A 20,171-nucleotide genomic window follows, 5' to 3' on the forward strand; every position below is an offset into this window, starting at 1 on the left:
AAATATGAATGACTGGTGTTGATAAATCATAACACAGAATCATGCAAACTCCATGAAAACTGGGCCCAGACAAGGAAAACACAGCCTTTCCAGTGCCTCATTGCAGCTAAACTTGATTTGTTAGGCTGCAGTTTCATTGCCTGTCATCAAAACGTCTCATCAGTAGCTTAGATGCTAAGCCTCCCTTCCTATTTCACTCATCTGACAAAAACCATTGCAGAATATTTTCTCCCTACTGTATTTTTGGCCTTTAATTTTCTATACTGTGAAAGCAGCATTGGAAATATAAATATTTTGTATACACACATCAAATACTACACCAGAAGGAGAGAAATGGTAATAACTTCAGTTTGTCAAATGAGGAATATGCAGCTTTCCTAACTAGATTCAGATGTTTGATATATAAATTATTATGACTTGTTCATTTGTGCTACTTTAGGATCTTGATCCAGTCTCATCCAAAATAAGACCAACAAAATAGGAATCTAAAATGCCCCTCATACTGTGGTTTTCTTAAATGTCGCTTAGCAAGACTAGCAGATGTGAGACTCTCAAGTTACTCTCATCCTATAAATACTTCAAACCAACCTACACCAATATTTCTTTTACATTTCACATTTTATTTGCAAATATAAAGCTCTTATTCTGTATTACTTTAAGTTTCTGTCATTTGCTTAGTATATCAAAATGCTTCAACCAGGGAAGACAACTGTCGAAGAACATTAAGGGACAAAAAAGGAGAAATGTTACGATGACACACAGCCTGAAGTAGTTTAATTTTGTTTTGTCATGTCCTAACTAAGAGAACATTGATCTTGAATGAGAATTCATCTTGTTTCAGCCATGTTCCCATTTCGTGTCAAACTATGACCATAATCTGTGATAACTGGATGTGATTTCTGAAACACGTAGCTGCTTTACAAGCCAATAACACAAACGTGCATTCTGTTTTATTCTTGCTTGTAAAACCAACTCCCTCATGCTTTTCAGATTAAGCATATTATTTGTATTTTTATATTTTACACAGAACAACCCCTCAATTTTTGCACCTAAAGACAAAGCAAGCAGCAAACTCAACTCTCCCTCCCCGTAGAATTCCCTTAAATCCAGGTATTTTCAAAGGCTTAGCAGAGATGGTAGAAGACTGAGTTCTTACTCTTATCATCACACCAGAAAAGAATCTGAAGGACAGAAAGTTGCCCAATAGATTTGTCTTAAAAGTGGCGGCTACAAAGATGCACAATGATAAAATGAAGGGCCTCTATACCACAGAATCATAGAAACAAAGGATGGTTTGGGTTGGGAAGGACCTTTAAATCTCACCTACTCCAACCTCCCTGCCATGGGCAGGGACATCTTATTAGGTCAGGTTGCTCAAAGCTGCGTCCAACCTGACCTTGAACACTTCCAGGCATGGGGCCTCCACAACTTCTCTGGGTCCAGTCCCTGTGTCTCACTGCCCTCATCATAAAAAAAATTGTTATATCCAATCTAAATCTACTCCTTTTCCATTTAAAACTATTGACCCTTGTCTTGTCACTACAGGCCTTGGTAAAAAGTCTCTCTCCATCTTCGTTATAAGCCCCCTTTATAGACTGAAAGGTCGCAGTATGGTCTCCCTGGAGCCTCCTCTTCTCTGGGCTGAACAACCCCAACTCTCTCAGCCCGTCTTCACAGGAGAGGTGCTGCAGCTCTCTGACTACTTTTGTAGTCAGAAGGGTGCTAACAGAATACTTAAAAAATTGCTTTTCTTGAGCTTCCAGTTGCGTTTATGTCAGTTTCTAATTTTTGTATTAGTGCAAATAATTTCTTCACTAATAATTTCTTCAATCCACCCTAACTGTGTATTTACCTGATAATAGATTTGACAAAAAAGATCAGCCCTCTGGATTTTACATTTTTTTCTGTCTGACAAAAAGCTCCTATTCACTGATAAAATAAAATATAGATTGCCCAGGAACACTAGCAGGACAGCTAGTAGAAGCTAAACCTCCAGTAGCCAGTGTGCCTTTGTGAATAGTTTCTGTATGCAACGCTGACGCTGCATCACCTGCTGCGAAACTTTGCAGCCACTTAAAAATAGCCCTAAACCACACCATCTGAAAACATTAAGGAATTAAATCCAAGATCACATTTGCATTCACATCCTGGCAGTATTTATCTACTTCAGCAATTTACAGCACATACGGTTATTAAGCATTGACATTGGTTGACAAAAAGGACTAAGAGCTAAATACACTTCTGGGGCCTAAGAGTCAGACTCTACTAGTAGTGACGGCAAGTACCACCCAAATACTCTGCCTGCTCACGAGTGTTAGCAGCCTTTGGGCAGAGGTCATTAGTCTTGGGATTCAGCCAACCCACAGCCCACGGTCAGCAGCGAGCACCCATGTGCACCCAGCACAGCCATGCCAAGCTCTCCCTTGCCTCAGCAAGGCCTGGGTCAGTTCCAAATTCACTCCTCAGAGCTTGTTTAGGTATGAGTAAACCAGGTTAGTGCAGTCCTCAGAACACATTGTCTACTATGCCCTGCGTATGGGGACACTTCCCCCGGTGTCACAGAAAATACCAGTGAGCCTTGCTGAAAACCTCAGCAGAGTGACCAGAAGACTGTTTTACTTCTCTGCCTCTGAAGGAGCAGAGTTGTGACAGAAACAGAAAACCTGACTAGTGCTGCCTGGTGATTGCTAAGACAGACAAGCTGCTGCTTCTCTGCAGCAGCATTTGGCTGTAAATCATAAAGACTCTACTGAAGACATTCATTTATATCGCTTGAAATGAGCCAGCGTATGTGAATAGAATAAATCTGAGGATTATGTACATTTAGAAGGGAGAAAAAAGTTTGCCGAAATAAAGTTGGCTAAGAAGCATCTCCAGTAATAGAAGTTATGTTTTTTTTAACTAGTGATAGTCTTTTTATATTGGATTTCTTTTTCAAAAAAAGCACAAACATCCATTGAGAAACATGGCTGCTTGAAAGGTTTTTTCTAAACAAAAAAGCCATTTTGTGAACACCTTTTAAGAAAATGTACTCATTTCCTCTATTAGGAGCAAGTTTGCCCTCAGAGGTACAGTTAGGATTCCCTGATAACTCAAAAGCAGCCAGATGTCATTTCACCCTACCAAACAATAAAAACACCTTTTGGTGAGAGATTCTATGCTAGGCTTCATCTCAGAACAGATGATGACGGATGAGTCAAAGGCACTGTAAGTGGAAATGCTGACAGATCGTTAGCGGGAGACTCAAAGATAGCATTTTTGTGCTGTCAGGTGTATCAGACACATGGTGCAGAACATCCTTCTTGTTCTGTCTCACACAGCGTCCATGTCTGTTCAGAAGTGTCAGTGCTCCAGAGGGATATTTACACCCAAACTAATTCCTGAGTAAGCACAGGGCTGCAGCAGATTTCGGCAGAGGAAGGATATACACAAATATGCAGAAAGTCATAACAAAGTGTTTCACAATTATTTAATAATAATGATGGTGGGTTTTAGAACTAAAACTATACCAACCTCATCTCAAAGCAAAGAAATTATTAATTAACTAAGTGGATTTCACACTGTTCCCATAGAGCTATGTAGTAGATTATGATCGGTAACGTGAAGCAAAAGGACGTTAAACAATAAGCCAAGTCTTTGCAGACAGCTGAACCAGTAATGCTGGTAATAGACCTTGCGGATGAATTTCTGCATCCCCTGACTTAAAAGTTGATTTTTCTGGAGGAAAAAAGTGATACAGTTATAAATAAATCCAGGCATCTAACTGAGCTGAATTGTCCTACCTAGGCCCTTACCGTTCCCTATTATTACTAGATGTTCTACATCCTGACAGGATGCTCCAAGTGCTTAAAATACTGTATAGTAGATGGTGTGATCTGCTTCCTAACTGGCTTGAATCCTAGTTCCACTAAAGCAGATACACTGATAACAAAACAATGGCCAGTTTTGCAATTAACTGAGATGCACTATAGCAAGGCAACAGCCATGAAGAACTTTGGTGTTCTCAAAGGCAAATGCTTGTTTTTTTAAAAAAGACAGAACTACCCCATGCACAAGATGTTCACCATTGCCATGGATGTATACAAGTATGGCTAGATGTTTGTCTAGAATATTCTCACAAGTGTACTGCTTTGATAATTAGTATATAAAGAGGTGATACAAATGCATTTTGAAGACTTTTATTCCAAAATGCAGTCTTCATTGTCTCTAAAGCATTCTGCTTTGGAGAATTGCATCAGCTTATCATTCACTTTTTAAATTCATTGATCCTGTTTCTTGTTTCTTAATACTGCAAAATAGAAATCTACATTTCACATGCAGTGGCAGGCTTTTAGGTTATGAGCCATAAGGGGAAGATTTCTACCTCTCCCCTTCCTCCCTGCTCCCCAGTCATTTGCAGAGTTTTGCTGAAGGCCTAAGTTGGGCTTGTTAAAAGAAAAAAATGTCAAAGGTTATCATTCCCATGGTGTGCATCCTGTTAGTGCTGTCAGTCCACTTGGCAATGTTTGGAATACTAGGAGATGCAGAGCATAGTAATTGTACATAGTTTTATATCTAGGACAGATGGACGTCTAGTGACTAGAGGCACTATCTTTTTAAATTCTTTGTCTGATACGCTGATCATGGTTTGGTGTGACAATTCTAAGTGCTATTATAATAAAAATTTTAAGCCTAATTTTGCTTTTTGCCTCCTGTTACTCCTGATTTAGAGTCATTTAATTTACATTTTAAAACACATGTAAGTTTGACTCCCAATATATGACCCCAGGAAAGCAACCAACTGTAACACAAAATGTCAGTCTACTTTTCTTTATGTATCCCAGCACAGGCCTGAAGTTTCTGCTTAGACTCTGTTTTACATTCACAGCTCCATTCCCTGCTTTTCAGACCCAGCAGAAAAGTGAGTCTGCAGAGCCGACGAGTAATGAGAAGCTTTGATAATGAAGTGTGAGGCCGGGAGAAGTAATGACACCTCCCTGGCTTCTCTGAGAGACTTCCTCTCCTCCTTTGTACATGTCCATCTCAGGAACTATACAGATATATTCGTGATCTTACATGTCTTTCAACTGGAAGCAACATCGTGTGGATCTCAATTTGTGCTAGGGGGAAAAAAAATAAAATTCAATAACAATGATCTAGGCTGCAGACTTCAATATATTTTCCAACTACCTTCCCCAAGTCCCAAAGAGGTTTTTTAGGTTTCACTCAAGGCTAGCAGAGTTCAGATACTTGGCAATTTTTTTGGGTTTAACATACGAAACACTGAAAAATTCCTAATGCAATTATATTACATTTAAGAAAACTTTATTTATAGCTGTGAGCTGAATTCTTGCACGTGGGAAGGAAACAGAGCCATCTAGAAAGGTTGTAGAGACCATACAATAAACAGAAAATCACTTTAAACTTGCTGCTAAAAAATGCATGGTTTTACTCCACTTTTCCTCAACTATTGTAAATTTCCAAATCCTACCTCTATTTTTTCTAACTACAGCAATGCTTTCTGTAAGTAGCCATGATAAAGTTTACGGTACTGACCATGTGATTCCTATGATATTTAAATGTGGTTTGAGAGTACACAGACCTTCTCCTAACATACATGTTCTGTCAGTGTTAGGGGAGGCACTTCCACTCACTGTTAGACTACTTACTAATTGTAGCTTGTTTGCTTCTCTCCTTTCCTGGTGTTAAACTAAAGCTGCTCTGACTTCAAAGAACTTCCAAGCAGGGGCTAGAAGGCCAAAAGTGTTCAGAGTAATCTAACCAGTTCAGTTACTCTAACTAATGCCTGCGTATGTGAGTGAGCGCCAGCATCTCTCTCAGACTTTACATCCACCAATCTGTTGAAGACTTGGTCATGTACATATGGCTAGAATGTCATTTCCAAAAATACACGTGCTTTTCCAGAACTCTTGCTGTCAGCTGCCTACTTAGAATCATAGAATCATTTAGGTTGGAAAAGGCCTTAAAGATCATCGAGTTCAACCGTAAACCTAACACTACAAAGTCTACCACTAAACAATGATGTCCCTTGTTGCCATATCTAGACGTCTTTAAAATACCTCCAGGGATGGTCACTCAACCACTTCCCTGGGAAGCCTGTTCCAATGCTTGACGCCCTTTCGGTGAAGAAATTTGTCCTAATATCCAATCTAAACCTCCCCTGGTGCAACTTGATGCTGTTTCCTCTTATCCTATCACTTATTACTTGGGTAAAGAGACCAACCCCCACGTTGCTACAACCTCCTTTCAAGCAGTTGTAGAGAGCGATAAGGTCTCCCCTCAGCCTCCTTTTCTCCAGGCTAAACAACCCCAGTTCTCTCAGACACTCCTCATAAGACTTGTGCTCCAGACCCTTCACCAGCTTTGTTGCCCTTCTCTGGACCTGCTCCACCTCAATGTCCTTCTTGTAGTGAGGGGTCCAAAACTGAACACAGTATTCAAGGTGGGGCCTCACCAGTGCTGTGTACAGGGGGATGATCACTTCCCTAGTCCTGCTGGTCACCCTGTTTCTGATACAAGCCAGGATGCTATTGGCCTTCTTGGCCACCTGGGCACACTGCTGGCTCATATTCAATCAGCTGTTGAGCAACACCTCCAGATTCTTTTCCACCGGGCAGATTTCCAGCCACTCTTCCCAAAGCCTGTAGCGCTGTATGGAGTTGTTGTGGCCCAAGTGCAGGACCCAGCACTTGGTCTTTCCCCTGATTCTTACCCATAAACACTCGACCCTTTCATCACCATCGTCAAGCTCTAGACAGTCATTCCCTAACATACAGGGCTACCCTACCACCTCTCCTTCCTTGCCTATCCCTTCTGAAGAGTTTATAGCCATCCATTGCCACACTGCAGTTATGTGAATCATCCCACCATGTCTCCGTGACTGCAATTACACCACAGTTTTCCAGCTGCGCAGTGGCTTCCAGCTCCTCCTATTTGTTGCCCATGCTGTGTGCATTGGTGTAGATGTACTTTAGTTAGGCTATTGATCCTGCCACCTTTTTGGGGGGAGAAGTCCTAATTCCTATGTGACTGTTCTCTGGCGCTTCTGTGGTTTCTAATCATCAACAATTGTCTTTGCTGCTGTGTGTTTCTCCATCACTAGCCTTCACTGAGATGACTAGGGTGCTATGTGGACTAGTACAGGGACATTTCCAATGTGCTCTAGTGTACTCAGCACATCATGGAGCAGACCGGAGGACATCATTAGAATACTGTCTGTCAAACACTGGCAAGTCCTCCCCAGGCAGGCTTATCTCTAGCGAGCCTGGTTTTATCCCTTTCCCCCTTCAAATCTAAAGCTCTTTCAATGAGCACTGCTAACTCCTGCACAAAGATCCTTTTCCCCTTTTGAGACAGGTGTACTGCGTCTGTCACCAGCAGGCCTGGTCTCATGTAGACCAACCGCTGATCAAAAAACCCAAAACTCTGCCAGTGACACCAGTCTCAGAGACAGTTATTGATCTGCTGGGTCTTCCTGTTTCTTCCCTCATCTTTGCTTGCAACTAGAAGGATAAAGGAGAACACTACTTGTGTTCCTGGTCCCTTAGGCAGTCATTAAAGGTTTAGACATGAGCTGCATTAGCTCTTCATATATAATAGTCATTAATGTGTTTCTATGAAATCTTCATTAGCTGTCATAGTTCTTTCCAGTCTTTAGTTAGCGTATATTCATTTTTTCTTGCTTGTGCTTGGGACTGTCTTTTTGTTACATACACATTTGCAATGCTGAATATCGTATGCATATTCATGCCTAGATGGGATGGACATGGTACCCTAGCACTTATTAATCACTAATGGTAATCAAATTAATTCTCTAATAGGAAAATGCTCCCTTTGCATATTCCACCAGGGTTAATATGCTTCTGATCCCTTAGCCAGTCATCCCAAGGCCCTGAAGTCTCTTTTGATTGCCCTTGGATTTCTTATTGCAACTTCATTGCTGCCTACATGAAAAACCTTACTTAGTAATGTTCCTGTTCATGTGGCTCACATTTGGAAAAGGTATGTTATATGCTTGTTTCTTAATAAATGTAATTCCCACAACATTAAAATTGTGTAGCTTAATGTCTGGTAAATAGGACTCCAGATGTCAGATTCTTCTGATGGCATTATCATTACACCAGTGGCTTAGGGAGTGACACTACTGAGCTGGACTAATGCATTTGGACACAAAATCTGGCTTAGGGGATTCCCTGGTTGGTGTAGAGCTGCAGAAATAGCTCTGTGTCATGGCTCGGCAATGAAGCCATGGGCTTGCTGAGATGCGCAGGTGGCCACAGGACACAGTGCTAGGGGTATTCCTGGTGAGGAAACACTGCCTTGAGCCAACACAGCCCTTGGAGAGTGACAGAAACAAGTCACATGTGAGGCAGCTAGCATTTGCCCATTTTGTCAAAAATTTGAAAGAAATTTACCAATAGCATTCTAAGCTGTCTACCTGAAAATATCAACTTAATCTTTTACACACAAAACCCCACTGGTTTAGCTTGCATAGGATATGGTCTTTCTCACTCCTGCAAAGACCAATACAACTTTATGGGTTTGGTGTCAGATTGCCAGCTATCCAAAACTGGGATATTACAACAGCCAAATTCAAAGCTTGTGTTTCACTTGCTGCATGCACCATGTGTATGGGCATTAGGTGTGGGTAGGAGTTGATATTGGCTGCTAACGGTGTGTGAAAAGTATCAGCCAGCATCTGTAAGACTGGAAGGTCTTTCGATAGATGAACAGAGCTTTGATGATTGGTTGATATAACTGTTCACGAGTGCTTGCTATTTTTCTGAAGTCTTATGCCAGCTTCTAACAATGATTAAAAAATATAAATTTAAAGTTATTGAAAATATGCAGCAGGGTGTTAATGAACAGTTTATTTGTCATCTCTGAAATGTACACATTACGGAATCACGGAATCACAGAATCTTCAGAGTTGGAAGGGACCTCTAGAGATCATCTAGTCCAACTCCCCTGCTAGAGCAGGACTGCCTAAAGCACATCCCTCAGGGCTGCATCCAGGCGGGTCTTGAAAATCTCCAGAGAAGTGGACTCCACAACCTCCCTGGGCAGCCTGTTCCAGTGCTCTGTCACCCTCACCATAAAGAAGTTTATCCGTGTATTTGAACGGAACTTCCTATGTTCTAGCTTGTGCCCATTGCCCCTTGTCCTGTCGCTGGGAACCATTGAAAAGAGCCTGGCTCCGTCCTCCTTAAACCCACCCTTTAGATACTTGTAAACATTAATCAGGTCCCCTCTCAACCTTCTCTTCTCCAGGCTAAAGAGTCCCAGCTCTTTCAGCCTTTCCTCACAAGGGAGGTGCTCCAGTCCCCTAATCATCTTGGTTGCCCTACGCTGGACTCGCTCCAGTAGTTCCCTGTCCCTCTTGAACTGGGGAGCCCAAAACTGGACACAGTACTCCAGTTGTGGCCTCACCAGTGCAGAGTAGAGGGGGAGAATGACCTCCCTCGACCTACTGGCCACAGTCTTCCCTATGCAGCCCAGGATGCCATTGGCCTTCTTGGCGACAAGGGCACACTGCTGGCTCATGGATAATTTGCTGTCTGCCAGGACCCCCAGGTCCTTCTCCTCAGAGCTGCTTCCCAGCATGTCCGCCCCTAACATATACTGGTGTTTGGCATTCTTCCTTCCCAGGTGCAGGACCCTACACTTGCTTTTGTTGAACCTCATTAGGTTCTTCTCTGCCCAGCTCTCCAGCCTGTCCAGGTCACGCTGGATGGCAGCACGGCCCTCTGGAGTGTCGGCCACCCATCCCAGCTTGGTATCATCAGCAAACTTGCTGAGGATACACTCTGTCCCCTCATCTAGGTCATTAATGAATATATTGAACAAAATTGGTCCAAGTATTGACCCCTGGGGGACACCACTCGTTACAGGCCTCCAACTGGACTCTGTGCCACTGATCACAACCCTCTGGGTTCTGTCACTCAGCCAGCTCTCGATCCACCTCACTGTCACCTCGTCTAGCCCATACTTCCTCAGCTTCCTAATGAGGATGTTATGGGAGACAGTGTCAAAAGCCTTGCTAAGGTCAAGGTAGATGACATCTACGGCTCTCCCCTCATCCAGCCAACCCATTATAACATCATAGAAAGCTATCAGATTGGTCAGGCATGATTTGCCCTTGGTAAATCCATGCCGACCACTTCCAATAACACATTGTCATGAGTATTTTCTTGCTGGTTTCTGAATTTGTGCTTGGTTACTGGTAAACCTACGGCAGATTAAATCTGTCCAATCTAGGTCTCCTACCTAGGAGTACAGATAGGCTTGTCTCTTTCTCATTCCCAGACTGGTGATGCTCTGTTCACAACAAGAATAATCACCAGTTTTATTAAATACTGTAATTAAGCATTATATTAAATTGTATATTTTATTAAGCAATTATATTAAAATGTGTATTAAATTACACATAAAATGTGAACAATTCTCTGCAGTGGTGACTCTCTAGTGGAACCAGCAGATACTTTGGCTAACCTAAAGGGATGTGACATAACTCTGGTAGTCTGTTACTCCCTGGCAAATGAGACAATTTGGTTTCTGTAGGAAGAATACCTCCACTGGGACTAGGAATAGCCTGAAAATGAAGAAAAAGTGGCTGGAGTTTTGATTTCCTTTTGTCTTTCAGTTGCATTTTATCTCACTGTACTGAAGTGTTATTGTCTACACTTTAGAGCCAGGAAGAGTGAAGGATGTTCTCTAAAAATCTCCCTGCAAATTAATAGAATTCCTTCACTGTGAATGGTCTGTCTCCCCAGAGACAGCATTTGGTTCACTTACAGATAAAGAATTGTTTAGATGATTTAATTATTGTTCTTAAAACTACAGTGTTTCATTCTGTATCTTTCAACTTAGAGACAAGTCAGCATTAATGCAGCATTCCCTTTTTATGAATGCAGTTACGTGCTCTGTTGTTGACCAAACAACTGACAGAAGAAGGAGCCTTTGCATACCAATATGACATAGCAAAAACAGATCAACAGTTTTGATAGCTTCACAAAACAGATGTGCTCTAGTGTTTTCCCATATAATCAGTTAATTATCTGCTTTAATTAGGAAAAAACTCTCTGATTTTGAAGCAAAATTGAGCGTATCTCTTTATCTAGTGACAAATTATATGTAAAACTTACTAACTGGAGAATAACCCAAAATGAGTTTCATTTTGAGACCACCAGGTCATAAGTTCCTGAGGAAAGGTACAGGCTGGCTGACAACAAAACAATAATAAAAAATTACCAAGAAAAAGTTCTTGCCAACGTCTGAGTTAATTCTATTGACATGCATTTAACGAATGCTGTTTACTTGCCAGAAAATTAAACAAATAACGAGCACTACTTTAGCAAATTACTAGCTGGCTCAAGTGTTTTTCATGAATTAATCTTTCTTTTTATGAATGTAAGACAGGAAAAAAAAGGAGATTTTGCAACAAGTAATGACATCTGTGAGCTCCTTCTGCATGTTCTGCAATGGCAAAACACTGCCAGGGACTATAGTGAGGGACAGGGTTGCCATGCAGCCCAGCAAAACAGCCCCCTGAAAAGGCGTGCTGACCCACTTTCAACTACCAGCTCTTGCTGACCCTTTGTTGAGTGAGAGGTTCTTCCAAGTTTTTGTTGTTTTCACCCTTTGAGTTCTTATTTCTAAAGGAGCAAGCCTGTCTCTCTCTCCTCGTTTCCTTCTTTCTTCCCCAGTATGCATGGAAGAAAGGCAGATTGTTTCTTGTGACCGTCTTTGCTTTAGTTAATTTAAAAAAAAAATAAATCTTCCACCCCTACCCTTGTTAAGAACATGCTGTGGAAGAAATATGGGTCTTGCCATCAACAAAATTATGATACAATTCCTTAAGGAACTCAGCCTGATCAGAGTACTTCATCTATGAAAAACCATACTTTAATTGTTACTCTTGGCAACAGTGAAGGATAATAGTGTAATATTATACTAAATATTGCCACGTGCAATAGTGAAAAAAACCTGTTTCAGTCTTGCCAGCAGCGGTGTGCAAACCCCCTTTTGAATTCAGGTTTGGATGTTGTGATTTAATCTAAATCTTTTGCTTCTCCTTCTTCCAAAACCAACAGAGGTTTAAAGAGAGCTGCATTTTTATTGGAACCATTTGCTTAGACTAAGTTGCCAAAATAATTTAGTTAAAACTAGTGCTTTTATTTGGGTTAAGGTTGATTCCTGAGCTCCACAGAGGTCGAAGCACTTAGTTTGTCTTCCTCTTTTTCAATTCCACTATGGAGTCTACAGCAGAGCTCTGCCAGCTCAAGTTGTATTTCCTGAATCCCAGTCCCCCAGTTAAGCTATCTATGTTAGTGCATTTGCACAAGTGGAAGAGAAACCTTTTTTCAGCCCTCTTCCTCACTATTTATCTGCTGCAATGCATAGAAAAATGTATGGCTCCAAGGATTTAAAATAAACAGGCTCCAGTGGTGCAACAATGCAAGTCCTGCTGCCAGTGCAGCTACTGCTGGTGTATTAGTGTGACCTCTCCCTTGATAATGAGTGACAGCTGCTGTGGAATGCCTCACAGGGTGTTTGCCTCTCTTGGGCAACAAGTGGAAAAACATAAAAATATAGAATTTTGGAAGTGAGTTACGGAAAAAAAAAGCTCTACTTTATGCTACTTGAAAAGCGTTGTTTGAACTTCAGATAGATCCAACAAAATGATAGTATAGTCACAATCTCCTGCCAAAACTTTTTAAATCCTGGGAAATGTTTCACCATAACAAATAGTGTAATGTTATTGCAATTAAGGAAGTGTATCTATTTCTCACTATGTATGTGTTTTGTGTGGGGGTTTGTGCTTGTAAATGGGACAAAACCAGGCTATTGAATGTCAGTACCTTCCTGTGATGAGTGGGTTCGAGTCAAATAGCCATTTCTAAATCTATCCTCTGTAATAAGAGCCTGGTTTGGATCCAAAAATGAAAGTCTGTGTTTTTTTTATGGTTTCTATTCCATTGCAGTAGAAATGTCATAGGTCAGAATGATATATTAAAGATGCTATATGGTAGCAGTGCCTTGATCTGAAATAGATTAAAGCTAGGCTTCAGTTTTAAAGTGAAACCAGGGTAAAGGTTTGATGGTTCTTGTATATTACATTCTTCTCTTAGGAGATCCTAGCCCAAAACAGTTCAAATCTCATCTTAAAAGAAATATTGCAGTCTTGGGGGGACTTCTAGGGGTTTTCTTAGATGCAATCCAAACAGAAAGCAGTAAGAATTTAGTGAATGGGAATCAGAAGCCAATCTGTGTTGAAATACAACGTTGTATGGATTCAAGGTCCAGTTTTAACCCATCCTAAATACATATATATCTTATTTAATGGCACCATTGTTTACCTCTGCTTGCATCACAAAAGAGAAAAAAAGTTAAAAAGATATAGCTTTAATACAAATTTACAGGACTGTACAGAATTTTAGAAACCTACGTGACAGCTGACCAGATAGTATGATTGCTGACCCATTACAAGTCTGGATTTAGAATTTAGGATATTTAGTATTTAGGATACCCTAAATCTGACAGAAGCTGTAAATATAAATAATGTAGGGCAAATCATACAAAACAGAAATTTGAAAATACTGTTTTGTCATTTTAAATCAAAATTGTCAACAATTCTGAATGTGAACATGGTCTGAATCCAGAAACTGCTGTATCTTCAACTCTATATTATTTTATCACAATACTAGCTATTCCGGGAGAAATGAAAACCCACCAATTTACTTAGTTTTCTGCAAGCAGTGTGTGAAATAGGGATGAAAGGGACTAAAGATCTGGCCAATTCATTTTGTAGCTGCCATTTTTTGGGCTTAGTCATTCTAAGAGGTTTTCCTTATAAAAGAGAAGATAGGTCCCTTCAGTTCGAGCCTGAAAGGTCTCAAAACTATACACAACATAGGGTCAAACAAACTACTTGAGATTATTTCTTCTTCAAAAATATCAAAAAAGATGTTGCCTCTGGGGGCAAAAAAGAAAGGAAGCTCTCACCCTTATAGCCAGCTGCATTGGTTTTCCAGTCGTTAGCATTCAGATGTCCTGCACGTGAAGTCCTGACAATAATATGCTGTATGTCTCTCCAGGTCAGAAATGGACTATGAAAAAGGGGAAAGACAAATTCACAGATCAGACATATTTTACCAGAATGTAGGGATACAAGATCATGTAAGCTAAAAAGTATCCAAATCAAAACAACCCTCATTTGTCTTCTCTGCTTTATTTCGCTCCATTCAAAAGAACGTGTCTGAATTTTACAGAATTACTACAGGAAATTATTTATACATTCAGGAGGTTTGCACTAGGCAGACTATAATGATATATGATAATATCTTATTATATAAAACTTAAGGGAAGATGAAGGATTACATTTTACAGAGGCAATTTGTATGACCACCACTACCGTATGTTATCTACCTTGACCAGTGCAAAGTAAAAAAGAGCAAAACGTTGGCTTGCTGAAAAGCTCTACTAAATCTTACTAACTGCATGCTCAAGATGGCAATTCCTTTAGACTTTCAGCTACTATTGAAGCTATTTCAGGTGCTTTGTTGTTATCAATTTGTCTATTACCCAGGTCTTGGAATTCACTGAAGGTCTATGTGTATTCTTCAAGAAGACCAAGCAGCCAGCATTGAATCTGAATAGTTACAGAGCAAGTGCCTGATTGCACAGATATGTATTCCTTTAAGGTATTCCTAATAAGCTGTCCACTGGGAAGGTGAAAGAAGATGCTGTTTGCATCCTCACTATGACATTAACATCCATTTATCTTTTAGGACTAAAGCAAATCTTCAAGGATGACAGTTTTCTTGTTTCTCTTTGATCCAGCCCAAGGAGAATTTATTTTCTTAGAAGACGATCTAAAGGTGCATGGCCATCATTGGATAATTTTTTCTTTCTCCTTCCAATTCCTCAGTTTTTCTATCATCTCTAAGGAGATGAATAGTACTCCATTTAAAAAATGCAGTTTAGTAGAGGAGTAAACTTAGTCACTAAATGAAGAGGAAAAAAGTATTGCGGTGCAGAACACCAGTCAGTATTATTCTCAGAGTATCATTATCTGCCCATATTGCACACACTGGCACAGCTCAACTCTACTCAGCTGTAATGATGAAGATAGACCACAATGAAGTTTATCAGACCCAGCACTGGCTGTCTACACTGTTCAGGACTAGGCAGTCACTGAAACTCTGGGAAACCTTGGTTCAATTCCTCAACATGCACTCTTGTGTCTCTCAAACCAAGAAGTCACTTGGGCGGGCAGACAAGTGACCTAGTCTCTACACTTATCTTTAAGGCATGATACTTGGGCTCTGCTTCCACTTGCGGGTAGAAACTACATCAAGGAAACAGCTGTAAGAGTGTGTGGAAGGTCAACCCATGGGTGATTGTGAGTGGGTGACTTTCTGGGTGAGTGGGACATTGACATCACATGCAGTGATTCTACACTCTTAAACTAACACATAGTCAAGTTACTAGAAATTTCAATGAGAAACTTCTTTGGGAAGCAGACTCAGAAATATCTTGTTCTTCTCTAAGTCCCCCTGACAGTGGAAGACACAGACAAATCTCACTCATTTCCTGTCTGATGCACAAAAATGAATGTTGTGTGGATTTGCACCCTGCACACACTGTTTCACATCTTCCAGAACTTGTTTTGTCAAAAGAATATATTTTTGGAAATACTTGAGTAATCAGTGCTTTGTGGCGCTTAAATACGGAAGTAGTATCCTGCTTATCCTGTGAGCTGAAATCAAGCTATTAGAAAGCAATCAGTGAATGCAGGCGATAATCTATTAAAAAATGAGCACTTTCTTTTTCATTCAAGTTGCACTGATTTAGGTTTTCAGGTGACAAATTTCAGCTTGCACAAGCTGCAGCTTTAGGAGAAGGCAGTAGGGATGCAGAAGTTATTGCAAACTCGCAATCAACTTGTTTATAGAAAAACTTGCTCCTAACCTATCCTCTGTGCGCATGTAGGCATATATTCATGGGTATTAACCAATGGAAGTTCACCTGTTTTGGTGGCATTATTGAAAATTAAAATGATTTTCAGAACCATGGTCCGTAATTCCATACAGGAGAGAAGGACTTGCAACATATGGGACATTCACTCACCTATAACTGATTTTCACAAATTTGGTTTTCCAATAGCCTTATAATCCATATGCTTGAAAACAGGAGTTGCCTAAAAACGTCAGTCTCCTTTCATGTAACAAGATTGTAAGGAATAATGCAAAGAAATTGACCAAATGATTTAACTATACATATTTTTCTTGTTTCCTTTGCATAATGATTTTAATTCTGAGTGTATCTGTTCCATTGCAGAACATTTCCCAGCAGGTGTGCGCAGACCATGGGTATGCTTATGTAACCTAGCACCTTTCTACCTACAGCTGTGACACCACAGGAAGCGTCATGTCAACACAGAAAGTCCTGTCTATGCTTGTTGTTGAAACAGGAAAAGAAGATGGAATAATCTGAAGAAGGAAGGTGATTTTTAAGTGAATCTCTTACTAATTGTAGCCAGAATTTTTTGTAATTTCTTCCAAGCTCTATCATTTCATGGCCATTCAATTTATTTTTTTTTGTCTACAAGATATAAGGCTATTCCCATATTTAAATTATTCTGTTATTTTAAGGAGAGCTGTCCCTGAGCCTTTATTAAAGCATTAATATACCTATAGATGCATTTCTTTTCTTAAAGTGGAATTTCTCAAACTAGACAGCTGGACTAGAATGACAGTATTTGTTTAAACAGCTGAGCTGGTAAAAATGACTGGAAAAAAAAAGAAAAAAATTGTCATGGAATGTAGGGAGCATTAAGGGCTTCTAAGATAGGGTGTGCTTGGACAGTCACGTAACATGCTTCAAGAAAAAAAATCAATATGATTTTATACCAGCTCAGGAATTTCACCAGGAGCTGTGTAAAGCCTTAGAAAAACATGTTTCAAGCATTCAGGAAGGCCTTCAGGAAGACCTCCAGGAATCCCAAGGGCTGCACTCTTTATAATCTGGAATCTAAACAACCTGTTATTCTATAAAGCAAACTGTCCATACTACTGGTGAAAAATAAGGCACTGAAATACTTCTCTCAACTTCTAGAGGAGAGATTCAAGGTAGGGCACGCTCAACTATTTATTTAAAGATAACGGTGGATCTAATGGTGGTTCTAACTATGCATAGCTAAAGGATCTAAAGATGTCGCAGTCTTCATTTGATAATACTAACCTGTCATAAACTGGACTTAGTTGCTCAGTCAGCAAGTAACATTATGTCTCAGAATCACGGTTTACTTCTAAACCCCAAAATCATGGCAGATCTTGAAAAGCACACCATTCACTGTTGTATCTAACTTATCTAATCATAAAAATAACATAAGATTTCTGGGGCAGAAAACCTTGATCAAAGGTCTGATTTCCAGGACATGGATGACATGGTATACAGTTAAATCAGTCTGTCTCTTATGCAACCTCCAAATCTACTTGCTTTTAGTTCATAATATTTTTATGTTTTATTATCAAGGAATGGCAGTTTCGGCATATTCATATCTAAGAGATTTAACAGCATAAGAACAATATCCAAATCAATTTCTGTAGCCTACTCTAGGACCTTCACTATACTAAGAATTGGGCTATTGCCAGGTTGAAATTTTTGCTCTACAGTAGACACGTCATTTAAAACAAAATAGGTCTGCAATTGTTTGCCTATAATTTTTTTGAGAAACTTTAACAAAGAAAAAAGAAAAAAAAAAGAAAAAAGAAAGAAACTGGAACGATGTCAAAATAGCAGTTCATTTGGAGAAAGAATAGGGATTTTTTGTTCTGTTTTTTTAAACAAGATAGTCTAGCAGCCAATTTTAAAGCATCTGGAAAAATCACAGAACTGGTCAAATATTTGTAAAACATGTCAAAGTTGGATCCTAAGTGAGTAAACAGTTGTTTGCTAGCCATGTGGGCCCCAGATCCAGACAAGATGTCACTGATGTTAATTGATTTACCACTGGATTAATCTCAGAAGAATTAATGGCTAAACATCTTGAAATGAACAAATGCATTAACAAGAACAGTACTAACTGCTTGATAATGGATTGATTTCAAAAAATGGGCAATTTCCTTCCAGAATTCTTTTTTTCAATGTCTCATCTGAAATTGCCTTGGGATTACACATACCAGACAATACTCAAAATCAAACCAGAATAAGCAGAAGTGAGAACAATTACATACAAAAGCGCTTGTACAGCAGCCAAAAAGTAACGAATGTTGTGTCCTTAACGAATACTTATACTCTAAGGTACAGTCCTCTTCTTTTAGTCTTCTCAAAATATTTATAAAACATGGTAAATGTTTTGGTAAACGTGGTAAATGAGAAAAAAAGAAATAGGACAAATATATTAAATTATATTACAGTAATATTCATTTGAGATTTAACAGTATATTTAAGCAGGCTGCTTAGAAATAGTAGATCATCATTTTTGGCCAAATCTGATTTCTTCATTCCACAAGTAGTCTCCCTAGTGACAACTGGGTTAATCCTGGAAATAGTAAAGAATTCAGGCTCTATCCTTTTGCATAATGATACTGTAGCAAAAAAACCTGTTCATAACAAATAATTGGTGCAAAAATATGCAATAAAAATAGGGTGAAACCGTGTGTTGGATTTTTCTTTTTAGCAAAATTATATGGTTAGCAACATGAATAATGATTGCTACATTTTCTTCATAACCAGCACTTTGAATGTGACAAGGTGGACTATCTGAAAAACTATTTCTTGCCAAAACAGCTGAGTCTGATGAGAGTTGCTGGAAGAATACGATAAACATTTCTCCAAAGAATCAAGGAAAATCACAATGTCACAGGGTGGATTAAGAAGACGATCACCATTCAATTTGGAAGTATCAAATAACCTTCTTTGGAAATCTTGGCTCTGGGAGAACAGACATGGATAATTATTGCTATAAAAAGGAGTCTCTGTACCCTAGGTATTATGCAGAGCAGTACGAGATAATTTTCATCGCTAATTTCTGCATAATGCCACCCTTAAGCGCTTCATGATAAATTTATAAACAAAACATAAGAAATAGTTGCCTGGTTTATTCCACATTCTCATCACTTACAAATCAGCCAAACTGTCCCACGAGATTCACAACCCTACTACCTGTCCTAATGACTCCAATATATAGCCCCATGGACAAGAATATTAGCTGTGTTAATGGGAGACATTCTTCTTTCCCAGGTTGCATAAAGAGTCAGTGTGAAGATGCCTGTTGCAGAACAGAACTTTAAGAAGGATGAGACATGAAGACAGCCTCTAATTGTTGTGCTTATCCTATGCTTATGTGTCTAAATAGTCTACATCATAGCCATATCATTCCTGAAAATAAGAAGATACAAAAGTGGACCCCAGTGTTTAACAATACAGTCATGCATACATTGACATACAAAACATGTGGTTTTGACATGTCTGACACCCTTATAGGTTCTAATTTTCATATACTCTGCAAACAACCCTTCTAATTTCCTGCTAGAAAAGTAGATAATATTATGTGCTTGCTGATCACCTGTAAATCTTACTTAAGTTTCTGCTCTAGTAGTCTGTTCATGTTCTGACCTGGTAAACTACTGTTCATTCAACTAGTATATCAAATAAAACCATTTGGTTACTTCACAGTTAGCTCTCAGTTCCTTCTTCGCTCACACTTCTTTTCTGGGTTCTAGATTGCTGGTCTGAAATTTGCCATTTCTCCTGAATTTCTGATTTGCATTCAATTTTACCCAACCAGATCCCTTTGAAAGAAACCCAAGCCTGGCTAAAGATGGCAATCCCTTAAAAAACTTAAGGGCAACTGAAAATATTATAAATCAAAGTTCAGTTATTGGTAGCATTAATGGCATATGCAATAGACCCCTGCCTAAAGAGATGTGCAATTAATAAAATTTTGGGAAAATATCATTCTAGGATCAAAATTGCTGTCAGTAGCCTTTTACACAAATTGTCTTATTCCTTCTCTTTTGCCATTAATGGCTTAATTTAGGTACTGGACAAAGAAGAGCAGTGATACATATCTGAAAACAAATTGCTGATTATTACGCATTAAGAACACATAATTTAAACTAATTACATTCTGAAGTTTGCCAAGTTTCACTGGGGAAAGACAC

The 20,171-nt window shown here is 39.4% G+C and overlaps 1 protein-coding gene across 2 annotated transcripts in view; it reads right to left on the reverse strand.

The window, feature by feature from the left end:
• The window catches only part of PCSK5 (proprotein convertase subtilisin/kexin type 5), a 253,679-nt gene that overhangs the window by 92,871 nt on the left and 140,637 nt on the right, over positions 1-20,171 (reverse strand). For both annotated transcript variants that reach the window (XM_063320402.1, XM_063320403.1), the window contains exon 10: positions 14,005-14,108. In XM_063320402.1, coding sequence (XP_063176472.1) covers positions 14,005-14,108 — 104 coding nt within the window. The remainder of the gene's footprint in view (positions 1-14,004; positions 14,109-20,171) is intronic.

Source organism: Chroicocephalus ridibundus, chromosome Z (assembly GCF_963924245.1).
Source record: "Chroicocephalus ridibundus chromosome Z, bChrRid1.1, whole genome shotgun sequence".
Lineage (NCBI taxonomy): Eukaryota > Metazoa > Chordata > Aves > Charadriiformes > Laridae > Chroicocephalus > Chroicocephalus ridibundus.